At 56.2% G+C, this 26,287-nt stretch overlaps 2 protein-coding genes across 9 annotated transcripts; one reads left to right on the top strand and one right to left on the bottom strand.

Moving 5' to 3' along the window:
* Positions 1-888: 888 nt before the first annotated feature.
* SLC27A5 (solute carrier family 27 member 5) lies at positions 889-8,276 on the top strand. 2 transcript variants are annotated; one of them, XM_032614930.1, is made up of 10 exons: positions 889-1,584; positions 1,960-2,169; positions 2,570-2,728; positions 4,603-4,727; positions 5,637-5,831; positions 5,914-6,004; positions 7,026-7,224; positions 7,469-7,566; positions 7,697-7,827; positions 7,911-8,276. In XM_032614930.1, exons 1-10 carry the CDS (start codon positions 906-908, stop codon positions 8,085-8,087), a joined length of 2,064 nt encoding a protein of 687 aa, XP_032470821.1. In that variant the 5' UTR covers positions 889-905; the 3' UTR covers positions 8,088-8,276. The 2 variants fall into 2 exon arrangements, with proteins under 2 accessions (XP_032470821.1, XP_032470823.1); XM_032614932.1 differs by having other exon boundaries at positions 906-1,331; positions 1,959-2,169; positions 7,911-8,193.
* A 10,198-nt stretch (positions 8,277-18,474) lies between these two features.
* Positions 18,475-24,511, bottom strand: ZNF446 (zinc finger protein 446). 7 transcript variants are annotated; one of them, XM_032614957.1, is made up of 7 exons: positions 24,129-24,412; positions 22,882-23,262; positions 22,605-22,806; positions 22,167-22,261; positions 20,958-21,042; positions 20,697-20,795; positions 19,515-20,567 (listed from the first exon to the last, which is right to left on the bottom strand). In XM_032614957.1, the coding sequence occupies exons 2-7, from the start codon at positions 23,221-23,223 to the stop codon at positions 20,185-20,187; spliced, it is 1,206 nt and encodes a 401-aa protein (XP_032470848.1). In that variant the 5' UTR covers positions 23,224-23,262; positions 24,129-24,412; the 3' UTR covers positions 19,515-20,184. The 7 variants fall into 7 exon arrangements, 6 of the variants coding, with proteins under 6 accessions (XP_032470848.1, XP_032470847.1, XP_032470846.1 ...); XR_004347142.1 differs by adding an exon at positions 18,475-18,674 and having other exon boundaries at positions 19,516-21,042; XM_032614956.1 differs by having other exon boundaries at positions 19,515-20,792.
* Between the last annotated feature and the right edge of the window lie 1,776 nt (positions 24,512-26,287).

Below are 26,287 nucleotides of genomic sequence, written 5' to 3' on the forward strand. Positions count from 1 at the left end.
GGGGCAGGGCAGAAAGCGGCAGCCGGGACCCTCGGGCCGCCCATTGGGCTGCGGAAGATGGCCAACCAGTGTCAGTTCGAGGCTACTCTCCGCGTGCCCCCATCGCACTGTCGGCACGTGGCCTGGGCACCCCGGTCCAAAGTATCTGGAGCCGGTGAGGGGTGTGTGGCCTGTAGGGCGCTCCAGTAGCCCAGCTTGCTGTGATCCTAGGCCAATGGCAACGTTTCTCTGTGCTACCCCCTGTGACTGCCTCCCAGAGGAGGGGGGCTAAGGCTTTCCTGGTCCAACCGTGCATAGACTGCCAGACCCACATTCCAGGCAGAGTTCAGCCTCCTGAACCCTAAGCATGGTCCCCATTGATGCCAAGGGTAAGGCAGAGAGTCAGAGTGGACCACATGGGTTGGGGGTCAGAGCTGGGTTTGAATTCGGGCAACTGCAGGTGTTCAAGGGCTTACACCTGCTGTGTACCTGGCAGGAGGCTGGGGGCTCATCCCAGCCAGGCCCCATCTCCCGGAGGATTCAGATTAAGTAGTTGCCACAGGAGAACTTCCTGGTGAGGTTTGCAGATGGGAAGGCAGTGCTTACAACCAGAGCTGCCCTGCTATCCTGCTGAATTTGCATTTGGCATGGCTGGAAGTTCAGTTTCCTGAGAGAGGGATTTCTGCCTATTTCCCAAGTGCCTGGGGCACAGCGTGGGGGACAGAGGCAGAGGGGCTGGAGCCACGCGGAAGACCAGGCAGAGTGAAACAAACAGTTGGGGTTAAAAAGGGCTGGAGGCAGAGTCCTGGAGCCACCACCATGGCCAGCAGCCTCTGGGTCACCGCCAGGGGGTGGGGCTGACGGGTTATCAGCCCGGGCAAGAGGTGGGCATTCCTGGACGTGTCCCTGAGGCAGGAGCAGGTACGATGGGTATCTGGGGACGACTGGCCTTCTTGCTGTTGCTGCTGCGAGGCCTGGGGCAGTCCTCATGGCCTGCAGCAGTGGCCCTGGCTCTGCGCTGGCTCCTGGGAGACTCTGCCTGCTGTGCGCTGCTGGGCCTGGCTGTGCTGACGTGGCCCTGGCTCGGGCCCTGGATGCCCCACTGGCTGAGCCTGGCGGCCGCGGCCCTCACACTGGCTCTGCTGCCCACGCAGCCACCCCCAGGGTTGCGCTGGCTGCCTGCAGACCTGGCCTACATCTTCAAGGTTCTCCGCCTGGGCCTGAACATCCGGGCGCGCTTGAGCCGCCAGCCACCTGACACCTTCGTAGATTCCTTCGAGCGGCGGGTGCGAGCGCAGCCAGGGAGAGCGATCTTGGTGTGGACGGGGCCGGGGAGCCGCTCGGTCACCTTCGGGGAGCTGGACGCCAGGGCCTGCCGGGCGGCGTGGGTCATGAAGGCCGAGCTGGGCGGCGCCACGGGAGCCCACGCTCAGGAGCCCACCGCCCTCCTCGTGCTGCCCTCGCAGACCATTCCTGCCCTGGGCCTGTGGCTCGGGCTGGCCAAGCTGGGCTGTCCGGTGGCCTGGATTAATCCACACGGCCGGGGGGCGCCCCTGGTGCACTCCGTGCTGAGCTCTGGGGCTCGGGTGCTGGTGGTGGACCCAGGTGAGGACCTCGGAGACCAGCGGAGGTCGGATGTGGTGGGGACAGGGGCAGGAGACAGACGTGGAGGATTGCTGTTCAGAGGGTCCTGGTGGGGGCTGGGCAAGAGCTCCGCGTCCCTCACCCACCCCCAGGTAATTAGGGCCAAAACTTAGTTGCTGGGAAGTAATTCTGAGGGCACCAGGGCTTTGCTTTGTGTTTTCTTCAACATGGCTATTTCAACTTTTTTGCCCCCCAATACTAATTACGGGGTTCTTTACAGATAAGGCAGATGCTCTTCTCTGCTGGCCGGCAGTGGGCTCCTCTCCCACATCTTGGGTCCCCCCCCACCTCAAAGGTGGGCCTCCTCTAAATGCCTCCTCTGACCCATTCCCACAGACCTCTGCGAGAACCTGGAGGAGGTCCTTCCCAAGCTGCAGGCAGAGAACATCCGCTGCTTCTACCTCGGTCACTCCTCCCCCACGCCGGGGGTGAGGGCTCTGGGGGCTGCCCTTGATGCTGCACCCTCAGACCCCGTGCCCGCTGACCTTCGAGCTGAGATCAAGCTGAGAAGCCCAGCCCTGTTCATCTACACCTCGGGGACCACCGGTGAGGGCGCCCAGCAGTCCTAGTCCACCCTCTGAACCCTTCTGCTGACATGACTCCAAGCCTGACCTGCGCCTCAAACTTGACCTCTGAAACCCACCCTGCCCTTTGATTTTGACACCTGGCCGAACTCTGACCCCCAGTGTTGTTTGAACGGTCAGTGCCAGAATCCTGCCTCTGCCCAGTAAACAGCCACTGAAACCCTGAACTTTGGAATTCAGCCTCTGAACTCCAGTCCAACGTGTCCTCCCTAAACCCACTCACAGGTCCCATACTTGACCACCTTTCGAGAGCCTCAAACCCCTGGCTGTGCAGACCTGATCCTGGAGACCCACTCCCGCGTGCGGGTCCCTCTAGCGCTGTCCGCGCACCACCCCACTCTTTCCATTGCTTCTTCCCCCAGGGCTCCCGAAGCCAGCCATCCTCACGTACGAGCGGGTGCTACAGATAAGCGGGATGCTGAGCCTGTGTGGGGTCACAGCTGATGACGTGGTCTACACGGTCCTGCCTCTGTACCACACGATGGGGCTGGTCCTTGGGGTCCTTAGCTGCCTGGAGCTTGGTAAGCCCTTCGCTGAGGACCACCCCCCAATCCACAGGACTGCCAGACTTGATGTCAAGGCCCCATAGGTTACCCAGCACCCCAGGTTCTTACCTTTGACAAGGGACAGTGAGCCCCAGGGCTACGTGGACAGAGGGCTGGGCACCCAGACGGTCCTTAATGGCTGTGCTGTGGTCGGGAGGTGAAAGAGCTGATGTGAGTGTCGGTCACTCATATCCGTCATCGTCACAGGCGGAGCCAGTGAGGGAACACTCACCAGACATTCCATCCGGTTGTCGTCTCCCTAGACACCTGACCATGAATTCTGTCAACAGACTGCGCTGGTCTGTTTTGTTGTTGTTGTTGTTTGTTTTTTTTTCCCTGAAATTTTAACATGGAAAATTTTGAAATATAAAAATTTCTAAAATTCTCTACATGTATCCTCAAGTACTCACCACCCAGCTTCAGCCACCATCAGCATTCTGCTCTTCTGTGTTCTGTTTATCGCCTCCCCCTTATTCCCACTTGTCTTTTTACTCATATTTTATTTAAAACATTTTAAATCATGGACAATTTCAAACATACACTAAAGCAGAGCAGTCAGTTTGATGATGCTTCCCATATCCTCACCCAGCCTCAACAATTGTTAACATGTTGCCAATTTTATTTCATATGTACTCCCTTCCTTCTTTCTGGATTATTTTGGAGCAAATCCTAGACACTATCTTTTTGTTGCTAAATATTGCAGTATGTATCTCTAACAGGTAAGGCCTTAAAAAACTGTAACCAGAGTGATCATCACACCTGAAAAAATTAACAGTAACTCTTTGATATTATCTGATGTGCACTTCACGTTAAAAATTTCCCCAATTGTTTTACTGTCTTTTTGCAGTTAAACTGTTTTCATTGTCCTTGCTTGCTTGGTCTCTGCTCCTCTCCCTCCCACACTTCCTGGTAGACTAGATGTTCACTCTAGAGATGTTTTCAGATTCAGTCCAATTATTCTTGACAAGAACCTTGGTGGCTGCAAAGTGCCTCCTAATTTGTCACGTTGGAGGCTGCTCGAAACTGGGATCCTACCTTAGGCTAAGAAGAATTGGGAAGCTTTCATTGGAAAAATCCTTATCAACCTCCCCCCTGGCTTTAGCAGCTCTTGAAGACCTTTCCAGAATCCAGGCATCTCACAGGGGTTGCTAACAAAGCTATCGGTTTCAAGGACCCAGCATCCATTTTCACAGAGAGGGCATTATATTTCACCTCTGTCAAGATACAGCCTCGAAGAAGACACACTTGCTACCTCACCAAGCACACGAGCCATCGTCCCTTTGGGTGCAGGGATGATATTTAGCTTTCGGGGTTTTGTTGAGGATTAGGGCTGAGGTAAGGAGAGTGCCATCCACGGAGCCAGCTGCAGAGGAGGGGATCAGAAAAGGAGGGAGCAATTTCCTGGAGTGGATGTAGCGGCCCCTAAGATGTATTAATCCATGTGTCCATCCTTCAGAACATCCATATATCCATCCACCAACCCACTCATCCATCACCCATCCACCCTTCCACCCGCCTTTCCATCCACCTACCCATTCATCCATCTATCCATTTGCCGAGCTAGACATTCCTAAGACAGTTATCACAATCAAGAGTGATTCCTACTCACAGCCCTTATTCGGCAGTGCTCACTTTGTACCAGGCACCGAGATTTCCACACATACTGGAGACGGGATTCAAACTCAGGCTCGGCTGTGCTCTTCTCACGGGAATAGTTCTGGCTGGGCCAGCAACACAGAGATGAACCTGATGTCATCTTGGGTTTCAGGGGCCACAGCCAGGTGATCAAAGCAGCTTCTCACAGTGGCTTGGAAGCATGACCCGAAACCCTTTCCTCTCCTCTCTCCAAGGAGTGACCTGTGTCCTGGCCCCCAAGTTCTCTGCCTCCTGCTTCTGGGACGACTGTCGGCAGCACGGCGTGACTGTGATCCAGTATGTGGGCGAGGTCCTGCGGTACCTGTGCAACACTCCCCAGGTGAGGTGCTAAGATTAGGGCTCCAAGGTGAACACCCCAGGAATCATCCCAGGTAAAGATCTCAGGTAGATTCAGTCCAGGACCCAAGCAAGGCCCCTCAGGTATCAATAAAACACCCCAGACAAGAGGCACAGACAGTGAGTCCCACACAAGGTTTCCAATCATGGCTGCTTTGATGATCAGCGGTGCTATCTTGGGCAGGTGACTTCACGTCTCTCAGCCTCAGTGTCCTCTTTGGGAAATCAGGAATAATACCTCAAGGGGGTATTGTGAGAATTAAACACGTAAAGTGCCTAGAACAGGGTGTGGCTCAGGATAAACTCACTAGATGCGAGCTGGCCTCATGCTATGTATCAATGATGTATGGACCCTGGGTGACTGTCTCTAAGCAAGATCTCCAGGTATCCTTCCAAATATAGTCTCTAGGTAACCCCTCAGGGAAAGGTTCCTGGTAACTACCCCCAAGTAAGGCTCCCAGATAACTCCCCAAGATAAAGCTTCAAGTCACTCCCCAGGTTACCTTCAGGTGAAGGCCCCCAAGTAACCCCTCCTGGTAAGGCCTCCAGTTAACCCCGCGCCCCCAGGTAAAAGCTTCAGGTAACTACCCCTATATAAGACCCCAGATGTTTCCCCTAGGTAAGACCCCAGATGAGGCCTCCCATCGCCCCTAGATATCTCTCCAGGTAAGGTTCCCAGGTAACCTCTGCAGGTAACCCCTGCAAGTTAACTCTCCAGGTACAGACTCCAGGTAACTGCTCAAGTAAGAACTCAGGTAGATCACCTAGGTAAAGACCCCCCCATCACCTCCCAGGTAGCTGCTCAGGTCAGGACCCAAGATAGCCCTCCCGGGTAAGGGTTCCTGGGCACACCCGAGGGCACCTCCTCACCCTTCTTGGGGCGTCCCTGCAGCGGCCAGAGGACCGAACACATAAAGTCCGCCTGGCGATTGGCAGTGGACTCCGGGCAGAAGTGTGGGAGACCTTCCAGCAGCGCTTTGGCCCCATTCGGATCTGGGAAGTCTACGGCTCCACGGAAGGCAACGGTGGCTTTGTCAACTACCCAGGGCGCTGTGGGGCCCAGGGCAAGACAAGCTGCTTCCTTCGAGTGAGTGTGTGGGCGTGACAGTGGCCCTGATTGAGGCTGAGCCCACAGGACCTCTGCTGACACCTCCCCACCCTCCACTCAGATGCTCTCCCCCTTCGAGCTTGTACAGTACAGCATGGAGACAGAGGAGCCTGTGAGGGACAACTGGGGCCTCTGCATCCCTGCGAGGCCAGGTATGGGGGCTGGGGGACCTTCCCTGGGGGTGGGGAGGGTGGAAACCCTAGGTCTCCTCCGTGGCTGGAACAAGCCACCCAAAGCCTTGAGGTTGATGTCCAGTGGTGGTGTCTGCAGTCCTCACCTGGACCCCGAGTCCCAGGCCTGTCTGACAGCGGTCCGGGGCCCTCTCCCTCTCCGCTTGTCAGCTCTGCCCAGCTCCTCTGCCTCAACCTCTTGTCCATCTGAGTTGTTCTCTTGAGCTTTCTGTGGAAGTCACATCCTCCCAGGCATCAGTCTCTTGTCCTGAACCTTCTCCTAGGGTCTTCTCTCCGGCGGCGTTGCAAGGTCCTGGCGGAATCTCTCTCTTCCCACCACCATTTGCCTCTCTCCCTCGTCCATCCTTGTTAGCCTTTCCCTATTTCTTTTCTCTTCTTTTTTTTTTTAAACGCTTAGATAACATTTACTATGTGGCAGGTATTGTGCTATACATACAATTATTTAATATCTACCCCCAGCATATTGTCTGGCCCACGGCCAGTGGTCAGTTTGTTGAGTGAATGAACCCAGCCCCTATGTGCACACCCGCAAAGTTGCTGACTACCCCCTGGAACAGCCCATTACACTGATAGATAACTGGTGATTGGAAGGATCTTCTTTATATTGACCCCAGCTGCCTCCCTGCAATTTCCACCCTCTGATTCTATTTCTACCCCTGTGGGGCCACACAGTACGAGCCTTAACTGTCCTCCCGCAAGCTCGACTTCGCAGCATCTGAAGACTCATCCGTCCCCCTAGCTTCTCCCTTCCCGACACTCCCTGCAGAGACTCCTCCGGGCTCCTTTCCGCGGCGGTGGTCCCCCTATTTCTAATGGACTCCCTGACGCCACCTTCCCTCTCCTTCTGCCTCTCATTTTCTGTCTCTGGATCTGTTTCTGGGTCTCTCTCTGCCTCTTCTCTGGCAGAGTCCCGGCCGCGGCCTGGTGGGCTCCTGATATCCTCGTCCACGGCTAATGCTGGACTCCCACTCCTACCCCCCAGGGGAGGCAGGGCTCCTGCTGACCCAGGTGCTGCGTCACCAACCTTTCCTGGGCTACCGTGGGCCCCGGGAGCACACAGAAAGGAAGTTGGTGAAGAACGTGCGGCGCCCGAACGACCTTTACTACAACACCGGGGACGTGCTGGCCCTGGACGACGAAGGCTTCCTCTACTTCCGCGACCGCCTCGGGGACACCTTCCGGTCCCGCGGGGTTTCCCAGGGCGGGGCTTCGTGGACAGGAGGCGGAGCCTCTCCTTTTCAGGGGCGAGACTTGTAGATGCCGGAGGGGGCAGGGCTTGTGGAAGGAGGCGGGGCCTCTCCTTTCCAGGGGCGGGACTTCTGAATTCCAGAGGGGATGGGGCCTAGTCGCCAGGAGGCGCGGCTTGGTCAGGGGCGGGGCCTCCTTTCCTGGGCCCTGGTCCCAGCACCCCCTCCAACCCCGCAGGTGGAAGGGTGAGAACGTGTCCACGCGGGAGGTGGAGGGCGTGCTGTCACTCGTGGACTTCCTGCAGGAGGTGAACGTCTACGGTGTGCCTGTGCCAGGTGCGGAGGGTTCACCTCATTCTAACCCCCCAACTGCTTTGTGGGTGGTGCCGGAGCTTTGTTACAGGTGGGGGGCTGCCAGCCGCGGGCACTGTGAGGTGGGTCCGCTGAGGACGCATGTGCTCCACAGGATGTGAGGGCAAGGTGGGCATGGCTGCCGTGCAGCTGGCCCGCGGCCAGGCGTTTGACGGGCAGAGGCTGTACCAGCACGTGCGCACTTGGCTCCCCGCCTACGCTGCCCCTCATTTCATTCGTATTCAGGTGAGCTCACCGTGGCTGGAGTAGGTGGGTGGGAGGTCTCGGCGGGACAGTCACAGTTGGGGTCACAGTCCCTGCCCTTGCAGGACACCTTGGAGATCACAAGCACGTTCAAACTGGTGAAGTCGCGGTTGGTGCGCGAGGGCTTCAACGTGGGCATTGTTGCTGACCCCCTGTACCTGCTGGACAACCAGGCCCGAGCCTTCCGGCCCCTGACGCCAGACATATACCGGGCAGTATGTGAGGGAGCCTGGAGACTCTAACCATCGAGTCAGCCCACAGGACATCCGAAGGCACTAGGCCCAACGCTGATCACCACCCCCTCTTGTACTGTCACCCACACCCCAGACCTGCACGGCGTCGTCAGGAATCCCAGCTCTCCTTATCCCCAGCTGCACAGTGTGGGATGACCCTGGCCCCGCAGCAGAGCGAGAATAAACTTGCATGTGTACTCAGATGTCTGTGTGGATGGGGAAACAAGCAAGCAGTGCAGGGGCCAGTGCCCTCACTTACTTCAGGGTCCCCCCCTCCCACTTGAGGAGTGGCCTTGTCTGGTCAAGGCCAGGGGTGTGGGAGGAGCCCACAGCTCCACAGCCACCCCAGGTGGAGAGACAATTCTATCTGTGGGTCATTTGTGGCCTCTGATGCAGCTGAGGCTTGGCTAGGCCAGTGGATGTGGACGTGGTCTGGAGGATGTGGGGAGAAGTGCCATGATGGGCAGTCTGACAAAGGCCAGAGGGCGTTGGACTGAGGCAAGAAGGGTGTGACTGGGGGAGGAGTGTGTCTGGCAGAGTGCATGTGCAAAGGCCCTGTGGCAAGTCCCTCTGGGGGAAGCAGAGGCAGAGGCTTCTGGAGAACAGCGTACACAGTGTCTTAGGGTCCATTGTGGGAGCAGTGGGCAGGGGGATGTTAGCAGGAGCAGTTGTTGCTGGGTGACGTCCCCGAGGCAGTATCATGGTCCCACGGGCCCCTGGGCACTTTAAGGTGGGTTTGCTATGAGGATCTTCTGGTCAGTGGCGGCGGCCGGGCGCTGTGTGCGGCTTGGGCAAGCAGACCAGGCACTGCGGGCCATCCCTGTGGTTATCTTCCGGGATGTGGCAATTCCTGTTGTCATTGACTGTTTCTCTGCCCTCGGGGCCAGGGGAGCCCCGTCTGTCCCCCACAGAACCACAGCCCCTTCTTGGCACTGGTGCACACAGCTGGACCCAATCTGGGCCCACCGTGGTCCAGCCCGCCTCCCTGCACACACGAGGTCATCAGGTTTGTTCACACGCCTGTTCCCTCCATGAGAGACCCTGGCTAGGAAGGGAGCTGGGGCTGTGTGAACATAGCAGCAGAGGCCCAGGCTGGCCATCCCTGCTTTGGCCCAGGCCTACTTCCTCCTGGAGCACACAGTAGGTCCAGTATCGTTTGACAGCTGGCACATAGCAGCAGAGACTGGGCTGGTCCACGTTGAGGCCCAGTGTCCTGCCCTTAAGGCCCTTGTACCCTCCGGGACCAGAAACCAGCTTGGAAGAGAGCTTGGAGTGTATGGATCAAGCAGTAGAGGCTGCCACTGGCCACCCCACTGCGACCAAGTGCTCCTGCCGTGACTGGTCACTGTCTCTTAAGACCTGCTGGGCACTGCTCTACAGGTTCTCCAGGCTTCCCTGGAGAAGGAAAAGCTGCCCATCGCCTGTGCCAGCATGAGCCGATACGTCCACTTCTCTTGCACGTACCACGCTGCGAGTGGGGTGAAGTCGTGGCCATCCCCCCCGATGAGGAACAGTGCATTCCTGCACCCAGGTCAAGGGGCCCTGACTGGTGAGGCCGTGTCACTGCATTTCCTCTTGACAGAAGAGGCTAGCATCCGGGATGTGAGCCAAAGAGACCCACCCAGTCAACAGAAGAACGTGTGCTGGGATGCCTGGAGAGTGGCGCGGGGGGACGTGTGCTGGACGCGAACCTGGGTCTGTGGATCCCGGAGGTTTCAGTGTGGATTGAGAGCTGGCCGCTTACAGCCTGGATGGCCTGGGTCAATGCCTAGAACCCCTTACCTCCCGAGCACTGTCTTTCTTCATTGTAAAATGGGACTGGTGATCGTGTCCACCTCAACAGATGTTTATGGGGATTAAACAAGATAGACGTGCAGGGCAAGTTCCCCACAAGGGCTACCTGTCGGCCCTGACATTGGCATCCTGGCTCGGCTCTCACTGCGCGCCTGTTTCTTCATCAGCGGCGTCACTGGGAGGGATCATTGTCAGCAACAACAGGATTAAACTGTACCTAAGAACCCTCAAGATTGCCCTTGTAGCTGGGCTAATGCGGGTACGTCTCAGTCAACGGTCTGTGTCACCCTCATCCCATCTCACAGGGTGGGTGTAGCGTTATTCCCACTTTACCGTCAAGGAAGCCCCGGCTGAGGGGGTGCTTCAGCCATGAGTTATTTAGCCAGCACCATCAGGGCAGGCGTCAAGTCCTTCCGTCATCTCATGGATGTTATAAAAAGATCTCACTATGGATCTGAAGGCTTACAGGTTCACCAGCACTTTAAACAAATTCCTGCCCCTGCAAGCCCCAGTCAGCTTCGGACATTCACAGTTTTTTGCTATTACCTTTGCAAGGATTAAAACATAATTGTTGGGGCTTCCCTGGTGGCTCAGTGGTTAAGAATCCTCCTGCCAATGCAGGGGACACGGGTTCGAGTCCATGTCCGGGAAGATCCCACATGCCGTGGAGCAACTAAGCCCATGAGCCACAACTACTGAGCCTGTGCTCTAGAGCCCGCAAACCACAACTACTGAAGCCCGCGAGCCACAACTACTGAAGCCCGTGCGCCTAGAGCCCATGCTCTGCGACAAGAGAAGCCACCGTAATGAGAAGCCCACGCACCACAATGAAGAGTAGCCCCCACTCGCCGCAACTAGAGAAAGCCCGCGTGCAGCAACCAAGACCCAATGCAGGTTAAAATTTAAAAAAAAAAAAAAAAATGTGGCTGGTGGCCCCAGCTTTCTCTCCCAAAGGCTGCTTCATGTTAACGCCAGCAAGGAGGTTTGCGTCTGTTGTTGTTTTCTGCTGCCTTGTCAGGTAGAGTCACAGCTTGTAGCTACTTTAAATCCCGTGTCTTCAAGCGACAGGGACATTGGCTGTTCCTCCTTGCGACTTCTCCATTTGTGTGTTTTGCTGACTTTCCTTTGGAGGTTTGCCTTGTTCTTAACAATTTAAAGGAGTTCTTTAAATTTGTCTTTTCCGGATATTAGCCTTTTATCTGTACTGGGTGGCACAGATTCGGTGCAGATTCTCTTAATCTTGTTTCTGTATCTCTTTGCTGTACAGAAATTAGACTTTTATGTAGTCACATAAGATTAAGCCAGTTCCGTAAAATAACTGGATAGATTTCTGTATCCCTGGGCTTCTGTTGTAGAAAATCCATTACTAATGGATTTTTAAATGTGTTGCCATGGGGTTGCTTATAATATACATAAATTTATATTTCCTTATATCTCTGATACCAGTCTATCTGGTGGATACATTTCACTCTTTTTTCATGACTAGACTTACATGCTTTAGTGGCCTCTCTCATTTCTTTGCTCAGGTTCAGTGGTGTCATCTATTTTATTTATTGTTCTGTGCAGAGAGCGCTACTTTGGATTTATTTGCTCTACTCTTCTGGATTGGTCTTTTAAGTTTGTGTACTGTCCCTGCCTGTGTAAACTTCTGGGGTGACGAGCGGGCACGGCCGGGAGAGCCGGCACAAGCGGTCCTCTCCGCTGGGCCAGGCTGTCCTCGCTTCAGCCCTGAAAACAAGATCCCTGTAAGCCTACCCTGTGAGCAGAGTCTGTGAGCCACATCTAGCTTCACTCTGCCGTTGTTTTGTGACTTCAGGCCTTTACCCCAAACCATGTCTCCCTCACGCTGACTTGGGCCTCAGGGCCCTAATATACATTTTGCAACAGAAGAAAAGCAAGTTCGATAGCCCCCGCGAAAGACTCTTTCCCTTTTGGATGTCAGCAAATAGATCGTACAGCAAGACACAGTCTGATTTGGGAGTCCCTTCTTGGCCTGGCAAATTCAGTGGACAAGAGTCAATTTACTATGAAACAGCGATTCCTTCTCTGATCCAGAGGTCTTTTCGGGAGAATTGTCAATAGTTTGCTTTTTTTGGTCTTATTTCTAAATGTGTTTGATTACGATTAAAAAGGTAGCTCCTGGGCTTCCCTGGTGGCGCAGTGATTGAGAGTCTGCCTGCCAACGCAGGGGACACAGGTTCAATCCCTGGCCCGGGAGGATCCCACATGCCGCGGAGCAACTGAGCTCGTGTGCCACATCTACTGAGCCTGTGCTCTGGAGCCTGTGAGCCACAACTACTGAGCCCACATGTTGCAACTACTGAAGCACACGTGCCTAGAGCCTGTGCTCCACAGTGAGGGAGGCCACTGCAGTGAGAGGCCCGTGCACTGCAGTGGGGAGTGGCCCCCGCTCGCTGCAACTAGAGAAGGCCCGTGTGCAGCAACGAAGACCCAACACAGCCAAAAATAAATAAATAAATAAATAAAATTTAAAAAAAAAAAAAAAAAAAAAAAGTAGCTCCTATAACACCCCTTTATCACACTTCACACCCTTTAGCGTGGTTATAAAAAAAGACAATAACGGGCTTCCCTGGTGGCGCAGTGGTTGAGAGTCCGCCTGCTGATGCAGGCGACACGGGTTCGTGCCCCGGTCCGGGAAGATTCCGCGTGCCGTGGAGCGGCTGGGCCCGTGAGCCATGGCCGCTGAGCCTGCGCGTCCGGAGCCTGTGCTCCGCAACGGGAGAGGCCACAACAGTGAGAGGCCCGCATACTGCAAAAAAAAAAAAAAAAAAAAAAAAAAAAGACAATAACAAGTGTTGGGGAAGGTGTGGAGAAACTGGAACCCTTGTACGCTGCTAGTGAGAATGCAGAACAGTGCAGCTGCTTTAGAAAACAGTCATCTCAAGGTTAAATGTAGAGTTACTGTATGATCAGTAATTCCAGTTCTAACATAATCTTTTTTTCCCTATAAATTTATTTTTGGCTGCGATGGGTCTTCGTTGCCGCGCGGGCTTTCTCTAGCTGCGGCGAGCGGGGGCTACTCTTCGTTGCGGTGCACGGGCTTCTCACTGCGGTGGCGTCTCTCGTTGAGGAGCATGGGCTCTAGGCGCATGGGCTTCAGTAGTTGTGGCTCGCGGGCTCTAGAGCGCAGGCTCAGTACTTGTGGCGCACGGGCTTAGTTGCTCTGTGGCACGTGGGATATTCCCGGACCAGGGCTCGAACCTGTGTCCCCTGCGTTGGCAGGCAGATTCTTAACCACTGCACCACCAGGGAAGTCCCCTAACATAATCTTATACCCAAGACAGATAAAAACACATGTCCACACAAACCCTCGCACATGAATGTTCATAGCAGCATTATTCACAGTACCAAAACGTGCAAACAACCCAAACTGTCCAAACAACTTAGGAATGGGTAAACACAATGTGCTACATGCGTACAATGGAATATTATTCGGCAGCAAAAAAAGAAGCCCTGATAGATCCGCAGAGACAGAAAGGAGATTGGTGATCGTCAGGGGCCGGGGAGGAGGAGTTAGGGATGACTGCTCACAGGTGTGCATTTTTTGGATAATGTGAGAAAATGTTTAAATGTGTGATGATGGAGGCACAGCTCTGTGGATAGACTAAAAACCACTGAATTGTATACCTTCAAGGGGTGAATTGCATGGTATGTGAATATCTCCATAAAGCTGTGAAAAATCTCTACACTGAAATGTAACATTTTATGATGTTTGCATTCATTTTTATTTTGTAGAATATGAAGCTATTACCTGTCTTGATGGTGAGCCTGTGGCCTCCCTTCAAAGGCGTGCTCTCCTCGCCCTGCTTCAGCCTTGCTCAGCAGCTTTGGGGTGTGGTGCCCCACCCAACTCTGGAGCGTCTTCATCTAGTACCATGGCTCCCACAGTGGGCAGTGGGCACCCGAGGGGGCCCACTTTTTTTTTTCCTTTTAAAAATTTTTTTTTGAATTTTATTTTATTATTTTTTTTAGACAGCAGGTTCTTATTAGTTATCTATTTTATACATATTAGTGTATACATGTCAATCCCAATCGCCCAGTTCATCCCACAACCACCATCCCCACCACTTTCCCCCCTTGGTGTCCATACTTTTTTTTTTCTACATCTGTGTCTCTATTTCTGCCCTGAAAACCAGTTCATCTGTACCATTTTTCTAGGTACCACATATATGCGTTAATATATGATATCTGTTTTTCTCTTTATTACTTACTTCACTCTGTATGACAGTCTCTAGATCCTTCCACGTCTCTGCAAATGATCCAATTTTGTTCCTTTTTATGGCTGAGTAATATTCCATTGTATATATGTACCACATCTTCTTTATCCATTCATCTGTTGATGGGCATTTAGGTTGCTTCCATGACCTGGCTATTGTAAATAGTGCTGCAGTGAACATTGGGGTGCATGTGTCTTTTTGAATTATGGTTTTCTCTGGGTATATGTCCAGTAGTGGGATTGCTGGCTCATATGGTAATTCTATTTTTAGTTTTTTAAGGAACCTCCATACTGTTCTCCATAGTGGCTGTATCAATTTACATTCTCACCAACAGTGCAAGAGGGTTCCCTTTTCTCCACACCCTCTCCAGCATTTGTTGTTTGTAGATTTTCTGATGATGCCCATTCTAACTGGTGTGAGGTGATACCTCATTGTGGTTTTGATCTGCATTTCTCTAATAATTAGTGATGTTGGGCAGCTTTTCATGTGCTTCTTGGCCATCTGTATGTCTTCCTTGGAGAAATGTCTATTTAAGCCTTCTGCCCATTTTTGGACTGGGTTGTTTTTTTGTTATTGAGCTGCATGAGCTGCTTGTAAATCTTGGAGATTAATCCTGTGTCAGTTGCTTCATTTGCAAATACTTTCTCCCATTCTGAGGGTTGTCTTTTTGTCTTGTGCATAGTTTCCTTTGCTGTGCAAAAGCTTTTAAGTTTCATTAGGTCCCATTTTTTAATTTTTGTTTTTATTTCCATTTCTCTAGGAGGTGGATCAAAGAAGATCTTGTTGTGATTTATGTCAAAGAGTGTTCTTCCTATGTTTTCCTCTAAGAGTTTTATAGTGTCCGGTCTTACATTTAGGTCTCTAATCCATTTTGAGTTTATTTTTGTGTATCGTGTTATGGAGTGTTCTAATTTCATTCTTTTACATGTAGCTGTCCAGTTTTCCCAGCACCACTTAGTGAAGAGGCTGTCTTTTCTCCATTGTGTATCCTTGCCGCCTTTGTCATAGGTTATTGACCATAAGTGCGTGGGGGCCCACTGTTTTAATCATCTTCTGTTCAACCAGCCCTAGGGCTATGGGAAGTGGCTGCACGCACAACACATGTAGATGAGCTCACAGCCTGTGGAGGAGAGCACCTCACACCACACAGGGTCACGTGCTCTTGGGTGGCCCCTGGCCCCTGCTGCAGGATGTGCGACTGGCTTTCTGGAATAATTCCGCAGGCTTGGCAGGATGAGCCATTTGACGAGGAGGGCTGTGTGACTTGGGGCTGTTACTGCAGGAGTAGCGGAGGGAGGGAGGGGGACTTGCTACCTGCCCTTGGGGCTCTCCTGGTTTCAGGAGTTAGGGAGGCACCTAGAATCGGGCTTTGCTTTTAGCCTTTCCCCACATCCACAGATGCTTCCACAGTCAGACGGACCCGCGTCAGATTTTGGCTCTGCCAATCACTGGGTCACCTCAAGTAGGCTGACCTCAGGAGCAGCGGCCGAGGAAGGAGAAGGGGCTGGAGGGAGACCCAGGCGAGGAGGAGAGGCGCTTGGGGTGGTCGTGAGGATCAGAGGAGACTGGGGGTGGGGGGCGAGCAGCTGGAACTGGGCAGGAAGACACCTCCTGCAGCCTCAGCCCAGAGACAGCCCAGGGGATGGCAGGGGTGAGGGGGTGCCACGGGAGGGGTGGCCTGGCCCGGTTTCTAACGCGAAGAGGTAGATTCTGGAAGCTGCCCTGCAGGCTGACCATGCTGCTGAGCTGGCTGGGGCAAGCAGTCTAAGAAAAGCGAGGGAAGGGACTTCCCTGGTGGCACAGTGGTTAAGACCGCTCCCAGTGCAGGGGGCCCGGGTTCGTGCCCTGGTCAGAGAACTAGATCCCACGTGCATGCTGCAACTAAGAGTTCGCATGCCACAACTAAGGAGCCCACCTGACGCAACTAAGACCTGGGGCAACCAAATAAATTAAAAAAAAAAAAAAAAAGACCCGGCACAGCCAAAGAAAGAAATATTTAACAACGACAACAAAAAAGCGACAGAAGATGAGGACCGTGATGGATCTGACTACGTGAAAACTCAAAAGTCAGATCAGATGCATGAAGATGTGACCAACAGTGTGGCCCACACTGTGCATTCATGGGAGAGGAAACCCACGTGAGCGGCTGTGGGGAGGAGGGTGCAGCCTGCCTGGCATCCACGGAGAAACAGCGCACTTGGGTTCTGCCTGCAGGATGGAGAAGACGGTAGAGAACGGGAGACCAGGGCGTTCTAGCTGCCAGGGAGCCCTTCTGGAGGGAAGGCAGACAGGCGGGCCCCATGTTTCCGGAAGACACTGACGTATCCATGAGAATTTAAAAATCCCATGGCCCAGGGCTTCCCTGGTGGCGCAGTGGTTGAGAATCCGCCTGCCAATGCAGGGGACACGGGTTTGATCCCTGGTCTGGGAAGATCTCACATGCCGCAGAGCAACTAAGCCCCGCGCACCACAACTACTGAGCCCGTGTGCCGCAACTACTGAAGCCCATGTGCCTAGAGCCCGTGCTCCACAAGAGAAGCCACCGCAGTGAGAAGCCCGCGCACCGCAACGAAGAGCAGGCCCCACTCGCCGCAACTAGAGGAAGCCCGCGTGCAGCAACCAAGACCCAACGCAGCCAAAAAAAAAAAAAAATGTTCTGGATGATCCGGGTGGGCCCAACGTCACCACGAGGACCCTCAGAGGTGGAAGGGGAGGCAGAGGACAGTGGCAGGGTGACGCCCTGTGGGAGAGAGCCGACTGGCCACGGCTGGCTCAGAAGGTGGGGAAGGGCCGTGAGCCCGGCTCGCAGGCCATCTCTAGGGTGGAAAAGTCGAGCACACGGGATGGGTTCTCCCAGAGTTCACAGAAGGCACTCAACCCTGCCGCACCTGGAGCTTAGCTTAGTGAGACTGTGCCTGACCCCTGACCTCCAGAACTATAAAATAATGTTTTGTTTTAAGAAAAAAAGAAAAAGGAAAAAACAAGAACAGAAATCCCACGCTCCCAGAAACTCACCGCTCCCACTTTGGGGGGAGTCTGTTTTGAGGAAACAGCTAGGTTGCATCTGGGGTGTCTGCTCAGGTGCGGCCACCACAGCACTGGGTGCTAAGGAGGCCGGGAAACAAGGAACTATCTGGGCTTGGTGGGAACAACACTGCCGGCCAGAAAACGGGATTTCCACCCCGGCATTTTTAATAACACAGGGAGCTGCGTGGTAAGAGCACGACTCACAACGTACAGTACTTTCACAAGCTGTGTGACACAAACCCCCACGGATGAACACTGAGAAGACAGCAGCATTAGGAATCGTTTCTGCGATCTCCTTTGCCCTCCTGTATATTTCAGATTTCTCTAAGTGAACATAAACTACTTTTAAATATGGAAAATTGCATTAGAAGGTAGCCCACCGCTCTCCCTCAGCACCTGGCGGTCCTGACGTTGGGCCCTCGGCCTGGCCTGAGTGCTCGGGCCCTGCTCTGTCCTCTTCCGCCGTGTCCCCGGCATGGATGAAGCTTCCTGCTTGCCAACCAGATTGTAACAGGGAAGCACCTTTGTATTCTGTTACAAGTTAGTAACCGGAGAGATGTTGCCTGTAACCTTCAATATACAAAACGGCCCATTTCTGGGAGCCCTGCCTCCCAGGTATAATGGGCGTTAAGCTAAAATACCTTTGTTCAGCTCCCAGGAAACCTCCTGACCAGGCCCCCCTGTGAAAGACTGCAGGGAGAAGAAATGAACACATCCCCTCCCGGAGCTGATCTGAGCCAGGAAATGTTTCACTTTACTCCCTCCCCTTTCAGTATGAAAGAAACCTGAATTTTAACTCACGCAAGATGGTTCTTTGGGGCACGAGTGCACCACTTTCTTGGTCTGCTGGCTTCCTATTTTTTTTAAAAGCACTTTTTTTTTTTTTTTTTTGTGGTACGTGCGCCTCTCACTGTTGTGGCTTCTCCCGTTGCGGAGCACAAGCTCCGGACGCGCAGGCTCAGCGGCCATGGCTCACGGGCCCAGCCGCTCTGTGGCATGTGGGATCTTCCCGGACCGGGGCACGAACCCGTGTCCCCTGCATCGGCAGGCAGACTCTCAATCACTGCGCCACCAGGGAAGCCCAGCACTTTCTTTTTCAATTAATTTTTGGCTGCGTTGGGTCTTCGTTGCTGCACGCGGGCTTTCTCTCCAGTTGCGGCGGGCTTCTCATTGCGGTGGCTTCTCTTGTTGTGGAGCACAGGCTCTAGGTATGCGGGCTCAGTAGTTGTGGCTCTCGGGCTCTAGAGTGCAGGCTCAGTAGTTGTGGCGCACGGGCTTAGTTGCTCTGCGGCCTGTGGGATCTTCCCAGACCAGGGATCGAACCCGTGTCCCCTAGGTTGGCAGGTGGGTTCTTACTACTGCGCCGCCAGGGAAGTCCCGAGTCCGCTGGCTTTCTGAATAAAGTCACTATTCCTCGCCTCAACAACTCGGCTCTCAATTTATTGGCCTGTGGTGTGGCCAGCAGTACAAGCTGGGACTCGGTAACAAGATCACCAGTGCCCGGTTCCATCTCCAGCCTGGCTCTGCTTCCCCAGGCCTGAGTGTGGGCGACAGGTCAAAGGTCCTCAGAAGACTGGGCATGGAGGAGACGGGTCCTCCAGATGGAGGCCTCTCCCTCCCAGTTTCAGGCTGCAGCAAGGTCCTCCCCACGCAGCCCAGGTGTCCACTCCACCTCTGCTAGTAACCATGGTCACAGCCACACTCAACACCCACCTGCCACCCCTGCATGAGCCTGAGGCTGCAGAAGGCTCCTTCTCTGCGTGCACCTGTTTCCCTGAAACCACGTCCCACAAAAATGTCCCTTGTTTTCAGTGCAGAAAGGTGACAGTGAAGGGTGTGGAATAACAGTCCCCAAAGACACCCATGTCCTAATCCCTGGAACCTGTAAATGTTGTCTCACATGCAGAAGGGATTTTGCAGGTGAGATCAGGTGTGTAGGTGGGGCATGGATGAGATGTGACCCCGAGATGGGGAGATCATCACGGGTTACCAGGGGAGCCGTAGATGTAACCGTGAGGGTTCTTACAAGGGGGAGGCAGCATGAGACTTAACCATGCACTGCTGGCTTTGAAGATGGAGGAAGGGGCCACCACCGAGGAACGTGGCAGCCTCTACAAGCTAGAAAAAGCCTTAAAGTGGATTCCCCCCTTAGAGCCTTCAGGAGGAACCAGCCGTGCTGACACCTTGATTGGGCCCAGTGAGACCCAATTCAGAGTCCTAAGAGAGTACGTTTTGTGTTGTTTCAAGCCACCGAGCTCGTTAGAGCAACAGTAGGAAAGTAGCACAGTACACTGGCCAAAGTCCTGAATGCCCACAGACGGACTGCCGTGGGTAGCAGGCAGCTGATCCTCCGCCCTCCTGCTCTGTGACTCACTCACCTGCCAGCATGCATGGCCTAAGTCACATCTGTTCTCAGACGCCATGCTTGTCCATCCATACTTGGAAAGAAGTTCCCTTAATGTCCGTTCAGGCTGGGACTCGACAGCTGGAAGGACAAGGCCAGGGAGTGATGTGTGTGGCCGAGGAACAGGTAAGCCGGACACCGACCCTGCTCGTGGGCAGGCAGCTCTGAAGCTCCAACTGCTGGGCAGGAAGGGCAGGGGCTGCTGATCCGACCAGCAGAGACCAGAGATCAGGATTCTTACGCAGAAGCTTCTCCAGGATAAAACTGGAATTTGCTAAAAATCTAAAACGCACAGTGGACAGACTTTAGCCTTCCACCTGCCTGCAAACAGAAGCAGGCTGTGCTCTCCTGGGCTTTCTGCACCGGCCTGCACCACGTCACAGGAAGGGGTTTGGAAGTCACCTGGCCGCCGCGGGTCCGGTGGGTCGGTGCACTGGAGCCCAGGCCTCTCTCTCTGAAAGGTGGGGTGGGCGAGACAGGAGAGGAGGGAGCCGCGGCTTTTGGGGGAGACTGAGCGGGGGTGGAGGACCCTCCTGGGACTCTGACTTCTGGCCTGGGCGGCCTCCAGCTCTCCAGGCTGCGGCGGAGTGGAGTAGCAGGGGCGGGCTGGGCCCGGGGCCCCGGCGAGGCGCCCCTCCTGCGCTCACGGGGCCTCGGGCCGGTGGCTCTTGCGGTGGATGACCAGCTGGGACTTCCAGTCGAAGCTGTGGCCGCAGTCGCCGCAGAAGTGGCGCCGCTGGCCGGCGTGGCCCTTGCGGTGGATGACCAGCTGCGACTTCCAGCTGAAGCTGCGGCCGCACTCCTCGCAGGCGTAGCTGCGCGGGCCCGGGAGCGCGCGCCGGGGCGGCCCCACCGGCTGCTTCTCGGCGCCCGGGCCGCCCGCGTGCGCGCGGCGGTGGATGACGAACACCGACTTCCAGTCGAAGGTGCGGCCGCACTGCGCGCACGTGTAGGGCTTGCTCCGCGCAGGCGGCGGGGCCTCCGGGCAGCCGGGCCGGCCCTCTCGGGAGCTCTCGCTCTCTCCTCCTGGGGGAGGGGCAGAGGTGGCAGAGCCAGGTCGCCTGGTGACTCCTCCCGCAGCCCCCCAGGCACGGGGCGGCCTGGGCTCCCCGTCCCCCCGCCCCCGTCGCCACCGGGGAGCGGGAGGCCACTCACCCGGGGGGAGGCTTCTCGCTCCCTCGGATCCGGTGCTCAGTGCCTCCGGCTCCGGCTCCGGCTCAGTGCGCGCCTCCGGCAGGGGGCACGGCAACCCTGCTGGGGTCGGGGGCCCATCAGGCGCCAGCCCTGGCACGGGGGCGTGAGAGGTTCGCACAAATGAGGGACAGGGGTGGGGGCCCCGGCGGGTGGCCAGGGTGCGGATTGGGAAGCGCCGGGAGGCAAGGTGCGCGCAAGGACCCGGAGGAGAGGGGTCCTCACCCAGGGAGACCACCGTGCCGTACTTCTGCAGCATCGCGTCCCAGTACACCTCCTTCTGTGACCGGTTCAGGAGCCCCCACTCCTCCTGCAGTGACGCGGCCCATCACCCACAGAAGGCCCGTCTACCCCGCACCCCACCCGGCCCATCCCATGGGCCCAGCCTTGTTAATCACCTGGGGAGCGGCAGGTAAAGCACCCTCACCTGCCTGGGGGTGGGGCTAAAGAGGAAGCTGAGATGGGAACCTGTCAGTGCTGGGGATGCAGGGCCGGGAAGGGAGCTGCCTTCTGGCTCACCTGGGGGATGCACCAGTCCCCCTCAGCTGCCCCACCCCATGTTCTGGACGCACAGATGGAAGCTGAGGACCCATCAAGGATGGGCCTTGAACAGCGTGTGCTGCACCGAAAGCAAAAGGCCAGGGGAATGCAGGGACCCCAAGCCTCTGGTTTCAAGAGTAATGGAGATCCTCCTTGGGAAAATGCCACGGGCCTCAGCATCCCTGGCTGTGGGGACCGGGCTGCAGGGAGGCAGGTGCCGCAGAGGGCCAGGCACAGCCTCCCACTCAGGACATGGCTGGGCTGGCTCCTGGGTGCCGGGGGTGGAAGCAACCATGGCCTTCAGGCTGCGGCTGGCTCCTGGGCGACTTCTCAGTGTGGAGTGGATTAGGAAGTGTCGCTGGGAGAGGACAAGACCCCTGCTGCCCACACTCAGGAACCAAGCCCTCTGGGTGGCAGGGGCTTCCATGCCCAGCTGGTCGCAGCTGAGGGCTGGTTGGCCTTGGAGAAAAGCCCGGGCAGAGGGGGAGCTGCGGGCATTTTCTGGGAAGACTGTCTCCACTCTGATCTCAGGTGTGCAGGGGAGGCCAGACTGCTGGGTGGCACTCAGGCTTTCCTGGTCATCCTGTCCCCTCCCCAGGTGCCAGCTCAGAACTGCTGGGAGCTGTCAACACCCTAACTGGCTTCTCTGTAAGTGGGAAGCCAACCCCTGCCAGTTCCACTCACTCTAAACCAGAATCCCAGTTACCTGAGGCCAAAATCCTTTCCAAGCACTGGTCTGTCCCCCTGCCCCCCAGGACCTGCAGGGGGTACCCTGATACCAACTCCACTTTGGGGGAGCAAAGAGCACAAAAAGTGCTGGCCAAGGAGCCTGGACAACTGGCAGGACACTCTCCTCCCACTGTGGGCCTGCACCTGTCACCAGGGGCTGCTCACCTGAATCCTGGGTGGCTGAAAGGGCACGGAGGTCAGTTCCTGTTGTTCAGCGGGCCCCTCACGGGACCGGGCTGGATGTGGGGGGCTGGACGGTGCTAGGAAGCAAGGCAGACAGGGGTCAGGGGCTCCCACGTGAGCCAGAGCAGGCGAGGAGTTGGCGCTGGCGTCGCAGCCTGGGCCCTCCTCGGCAGCAGGGAGGAGTCCTCTGTGTGTACCAGGCACATAGCAAGCAGGCAGGCAGCCAGCCCTTCCCTCCGGCCTCCCGGGCACCCCGCTCTGCAGTCTGCAGTCCCTGCGGGTCCCGCTCCCAGGGGTCACACCCGCACTCCCTCCAGGAGCCCCCAGCTCCAGCACAATCTCACCTGGGTTCCCCGCCCTAGCTGGGGACGTCTGCACTCTCTCAAGGAGGCCCCAGCCCTCGCGCACCCCCGCTCTCACCTGTCTCCTGCCCGTAGCCATCAGGCTCCTCCTTCACGCTGCAGCTGAGCTGGGCGTTCCCCTCCAACTGGGCATCCTTGGACCCCTCCCAAGAGGCTGCCTTTAGGGGCTCCACTGTCCCTGAAGGGTGGGAGCTCCCCACAGACTCCTCTGTGTTCTGTGTGGCTGGGAGCACCGCTTGCTTCAGGACATGTGCTGTAATCTGAGGGGGAGAGGCAAGTCATCGGGGCGCTAGTCTCACTCTGTCCCTCCAAGAAGCCACCACCACCACACTCACCCAGCCCAGCAGCTGCCCAGGGTCATGCTGCAGGCCCTCGACCAGGACGGTGGCCTCCTCAGGGCTGCCTGGCTGCTGTCTCCGCACCCAGGCCTGGATCTCGGGGGGCAGCGCGCCCAGGAACTGCTCCAGCACCAGCAGCTCCAGCATCTGCTCCTTGGAGTGCACCTCGGGCCGCAGCCACTGGCGGCAGAGCTCCCGGAGCTGGGCCAAGGCCTCGCGGGGACCGGCCACCTCCTGGTAGCAGAAGCCCCGGAAGCGCTGGCGTGCTGCCTCAGGATCCTCCAGGGTGGCCTCGGGGTCCACAGAGGGCAGACTCGGGGGGCCCAGTGGGGATGGCATTGTTGTGCAGGGAGTCTTCTTGGAGCCGCCAAGGGGGACCTGCAGGAAAGGAGGGGTCAGGGTGCCAGCCACAAGGCCACAGCCAGGGTAAGGCACTGTGCAGAGAGGCCCAGCCCAGGGGGCTGAGGCTGTGACAGAGAGGACCGTGGTGTGGGGGTGCTTGCGGCTGAACTGGTGAAAGCTTCATGGAGGGAGGGGTCACAGGAGCTGGAACTGAGAGCAGAAGGAACCGACACTTGGAGGCAAGTTGCCAGTGGAGCTTCCAGGAAACTGCAGGGAACTGTCTGTCGGGAGATGATGCTGGAGCGCAGGCAAGAGGAGTTAGCACAGGCTTCCAGGGTCAGGCTGAGGAGCCCCGGCAGGTGCCCCCGCGGCGGAGAAAGGGGTTAGCCAGGGAGGCGGAGGGGCCGTGATCCAGGGTGAGAACTGGGGCCAGGCTGCCTGTCCCCACCATCTCCGGGACACGCTGACCCAAGTGGGGCACCCTGAGGGGCTGGCTTGCGCCATGGCTCGAGGCAAGGGCTGATGTGGACCCCGAGACACCGTGCTCGCTGACCGCGGAGAGCTGTGCACGATTCACACGGTATGGACCGTGCGTGTGAAACGCAGAAGCAAAGCAAAACGGAATCACGAGTTGTGTGGAGCGGTGGACGGGCAACCGTGTCCCGGCCCTGCAGAGGGTCTGGAGTGAAACACGCCCACTTTGGGGGTGGGGGGGCCTGTCCGATAGGCTGGACTAGGTCTGACTCCTGGAGTCCGCCTTCCACAGAGGAAAGGGGGGCAGGTCTTCCCGAAGGAGAGGAACGGGGCTGCGGAAGGGAGGAGGGGCCCGGGAGAAGGCTCGGAGGTGGGGCACGTCGGGAGGTAGTGGAAAGGCCACGCCCACCCAGCCGGCCGGTGCTCACCTCGGCCACCCGAGGCCGCTTCGGGGAGGTGGGCCCACGCGGTCCCGCGCGCCTCTCCCCGGACCCAGCGGTCAGCCCCTCGCGCGTTGCCCTGGCGACGCCGCTCTGGCCAATCACACGTCTGCTCCGAAGGCAGCACCACCCCCTCCCTTCGGACTACATTTCCCATGAGCCTCAGCAAACAGGGACAGGCGCGGCCTCCGCCAGTAGATGATCATTTTCGGAGGCCTCTCACGACTGAGAGGCGCCCCATCCCTCCGAGAGGAATCTGCAGAGTCGCAGGGTTTGGGGGACTCCCTCCCCTCCTCTCCCCGGCAGCCGCTCCTCCTTTGTATCGCACCCTAAGACTCACCAACGGCGGAGACGTACGGTACCTTCGAATCCTGCGCATGTGCACAACAGGCCCGGCGCCTATTGGCAGGAGGTGACGGATGGGGAGGAGCGTGACCTTTCGGTCAATCAGGGTTGGCGCTACGCCTAGGCTCCCCCCCCAGAACCCTACCTGAGGCTTCTTCCTGGTCGCCCGGCGGACGCCTTGGTAACCCCTGGAGCATAACCAACCTGCTCCAGCTGTTTCCAAGACAACGGCCCGAGGTCCTAGGAGGAAGCAGGGACCTACCGGGAAGGCTGGCCTAACCCGCGGGCTTTCTCTGCCATCCCCGGGAATTTCTCCAGCGAGGATGGTGCTGGGGTCCTTCATTCGACCACTGCTGAGCGCCCTGCAGATATGCGGGGACAGCAGGCACCCATCTCCTGATGAAGAAACTGTTCCATGATTTATACCCTCAGAGTCTCAGACATGCCTTCAGCTAGATCAGTACTGCAAAGTGAGGGCTGGAGGTTTTTGTCCAGAATTATGGGACGTGTTCAGCCTTTTATTTACTTTGGGGACCAGAACTAGTATATATCAGTAGACAATGTTAGTGTTTTTAAAATCTGACTGTGGGTCAGGGTGTTTTGCTTCCACACATCAAATGGCTGAACAATGACTTATTTATTCGATCCTAAGGTGCATCTACCTGCCTGTTTGAGTTTCTTCTAATACCTAGGAATCCCTGGCTACCAGGGATTTGATTTTTTCTCTGGGACTGTTCGGATTCCCCAGAAAGGACTCTTCCACCATCTACCCTGTGGGAAGAGCTGGAGCTCTAACAGCTTCTCCAGGAGCTCCCACTCAGTCATCTTTGTTTTGGGTCTCCCCTCCCAGGGGGCTGCTGGTTTTCAAGCCTTCTGGAATTCTGCAGCGTAAGCCTGATGGAATCTCCTTCCACTTCCGCCAGCGCCAACTCAGCATTTGGCTTTCCCCAAATCAGTGACAGCTCTCCCACCCCCAACTTCTTCTAGCTTCAGAATGCCGCTGCCTCCTCTTTTACCATCCTCATATTTGTGGGTTTGTGTTATAGTTAATTTATTGGCCGTGCCGCTTGCGGAATCCTAGCTCCCCAACCAGGGATCGAACCCAAGCCCCCTGCAGTGGAAGCGCAGAGTCCTAACCACTGGACCGCCAGGGAATTCTCAAGGGTTTGCTTTAAGGGCTCTCTGTGGTTTCAGTGGGCTTCTGGACCAAGTGAGATGCATGTGTTCAGTCCATCGTCTTGACCCAGAAAGCCCACAGATACCTTTTATAGTCATGACCCATTCACGGTTGAGTGGAAGGGTCAGCCTGGCAGGAAGTGGCCCAAGATGATCAAAAAGGTTTGGGGGAGGACAACTTAGGGGCCAAGACATGGGGGAAGGTGGGTGCTCATGATTGCTATTCCCACAAGAACAGGGCTGGAGCCTCTGACCACCCCTGGTGCTGGGAGGGTGGACTCGAGGAGGGTGGAGGAAAGGAGGGATAGTAGGGGCCAAGCACACAGGCAGGAAAGGCTCAGTGAAGCAGGGAGGAGGCTGGTGGGGAGACAGGATAGGGCACCAGGCCCAGCTTCTGTCCAAGGCGCGAAAAAGGTTGCAAGTGACTCTCTGGGCACCCACTTGATGTTCAACACTCCTTTGCTCCTGAACCCCACGGGCTCCCTACAATAGCCTTCTGTAAGCTCTGTGGCGTTTGTCTGCATCTCACAGCCATCCACACTGACCCTGAAGCGAGCTGCTCAAGAATCCCTCATGGGGGCCAGCCTGGGGGAAGATGAAATAGGGCGAGGCCAGGGCATGGACCA

This window comes from Phocoena sinus, chromosome 19 (genome assembly GCF_008692025.1).
Source record: "Phocoena sinus isolate mPhoSin1 chromosome 19, mPhoSin1.pri, whole genome shotgun sequence".
Taxonomy (NCBI): Eukaryota; Metazoa; Chordata; class Mammalia; order Artiodactyla; family Phocoenidae; genus Phocoena; species Phocoena sinus.

What these genes read in the sequence shown, in the direction of transcription:
- ZNF446 (XM_032614953.1), bottom strand. Translation starts at nt 23,223, where the DNA reads ATGCCATCCCCACTGGGCCCCCCGAGTCTGCCCTCTGTGGACCCCGAG. An exon ending in CTGGGCAGCTGCTGGGCTGG is followed by an intron (nt 22,807 to 22,881) that starts GTGAGTGTGGTG and finishes TCTCCCCCTCAG; the next exon opens with ATTACAGCACATGTCCTGAA. An exon ending in TTCAGCCACCCAGGATTCAG is followed by an intron (nt 21,043 to 22,166) that starts GTGAGCAGCCCC and finishes GCGTCACTGCAG; the next exon opens with GAGGAGTGGGGGCTCCTGAA.
- SLC27A5 (XM_032614930.1), top strand. Translation starts at nt 906, where the DNA reads ATGGGTATCTGGGGACGACTGGCCTTCTTGCTGTTGCTGCTGCGAGGC. An exon ending in AGACAAGCTGCTTCCTTCGA is followed by an intron (nt 5,832 to 5,913) that starts GTGAGTGTGTGG and finishes CCCTCCACTCAG; the next exon opens with ATGCTCTCCCCCTTCGAGCT. An exon ending in CTGCATCCCTGCGAGGCCAG is followed by an intron (nt 6,005 to 7,025) that starts GTATGGGGGCTG and finishes CCTACCCCCCAG; the next exon opens with GGGAGGCAGGGCTCCTGCTG.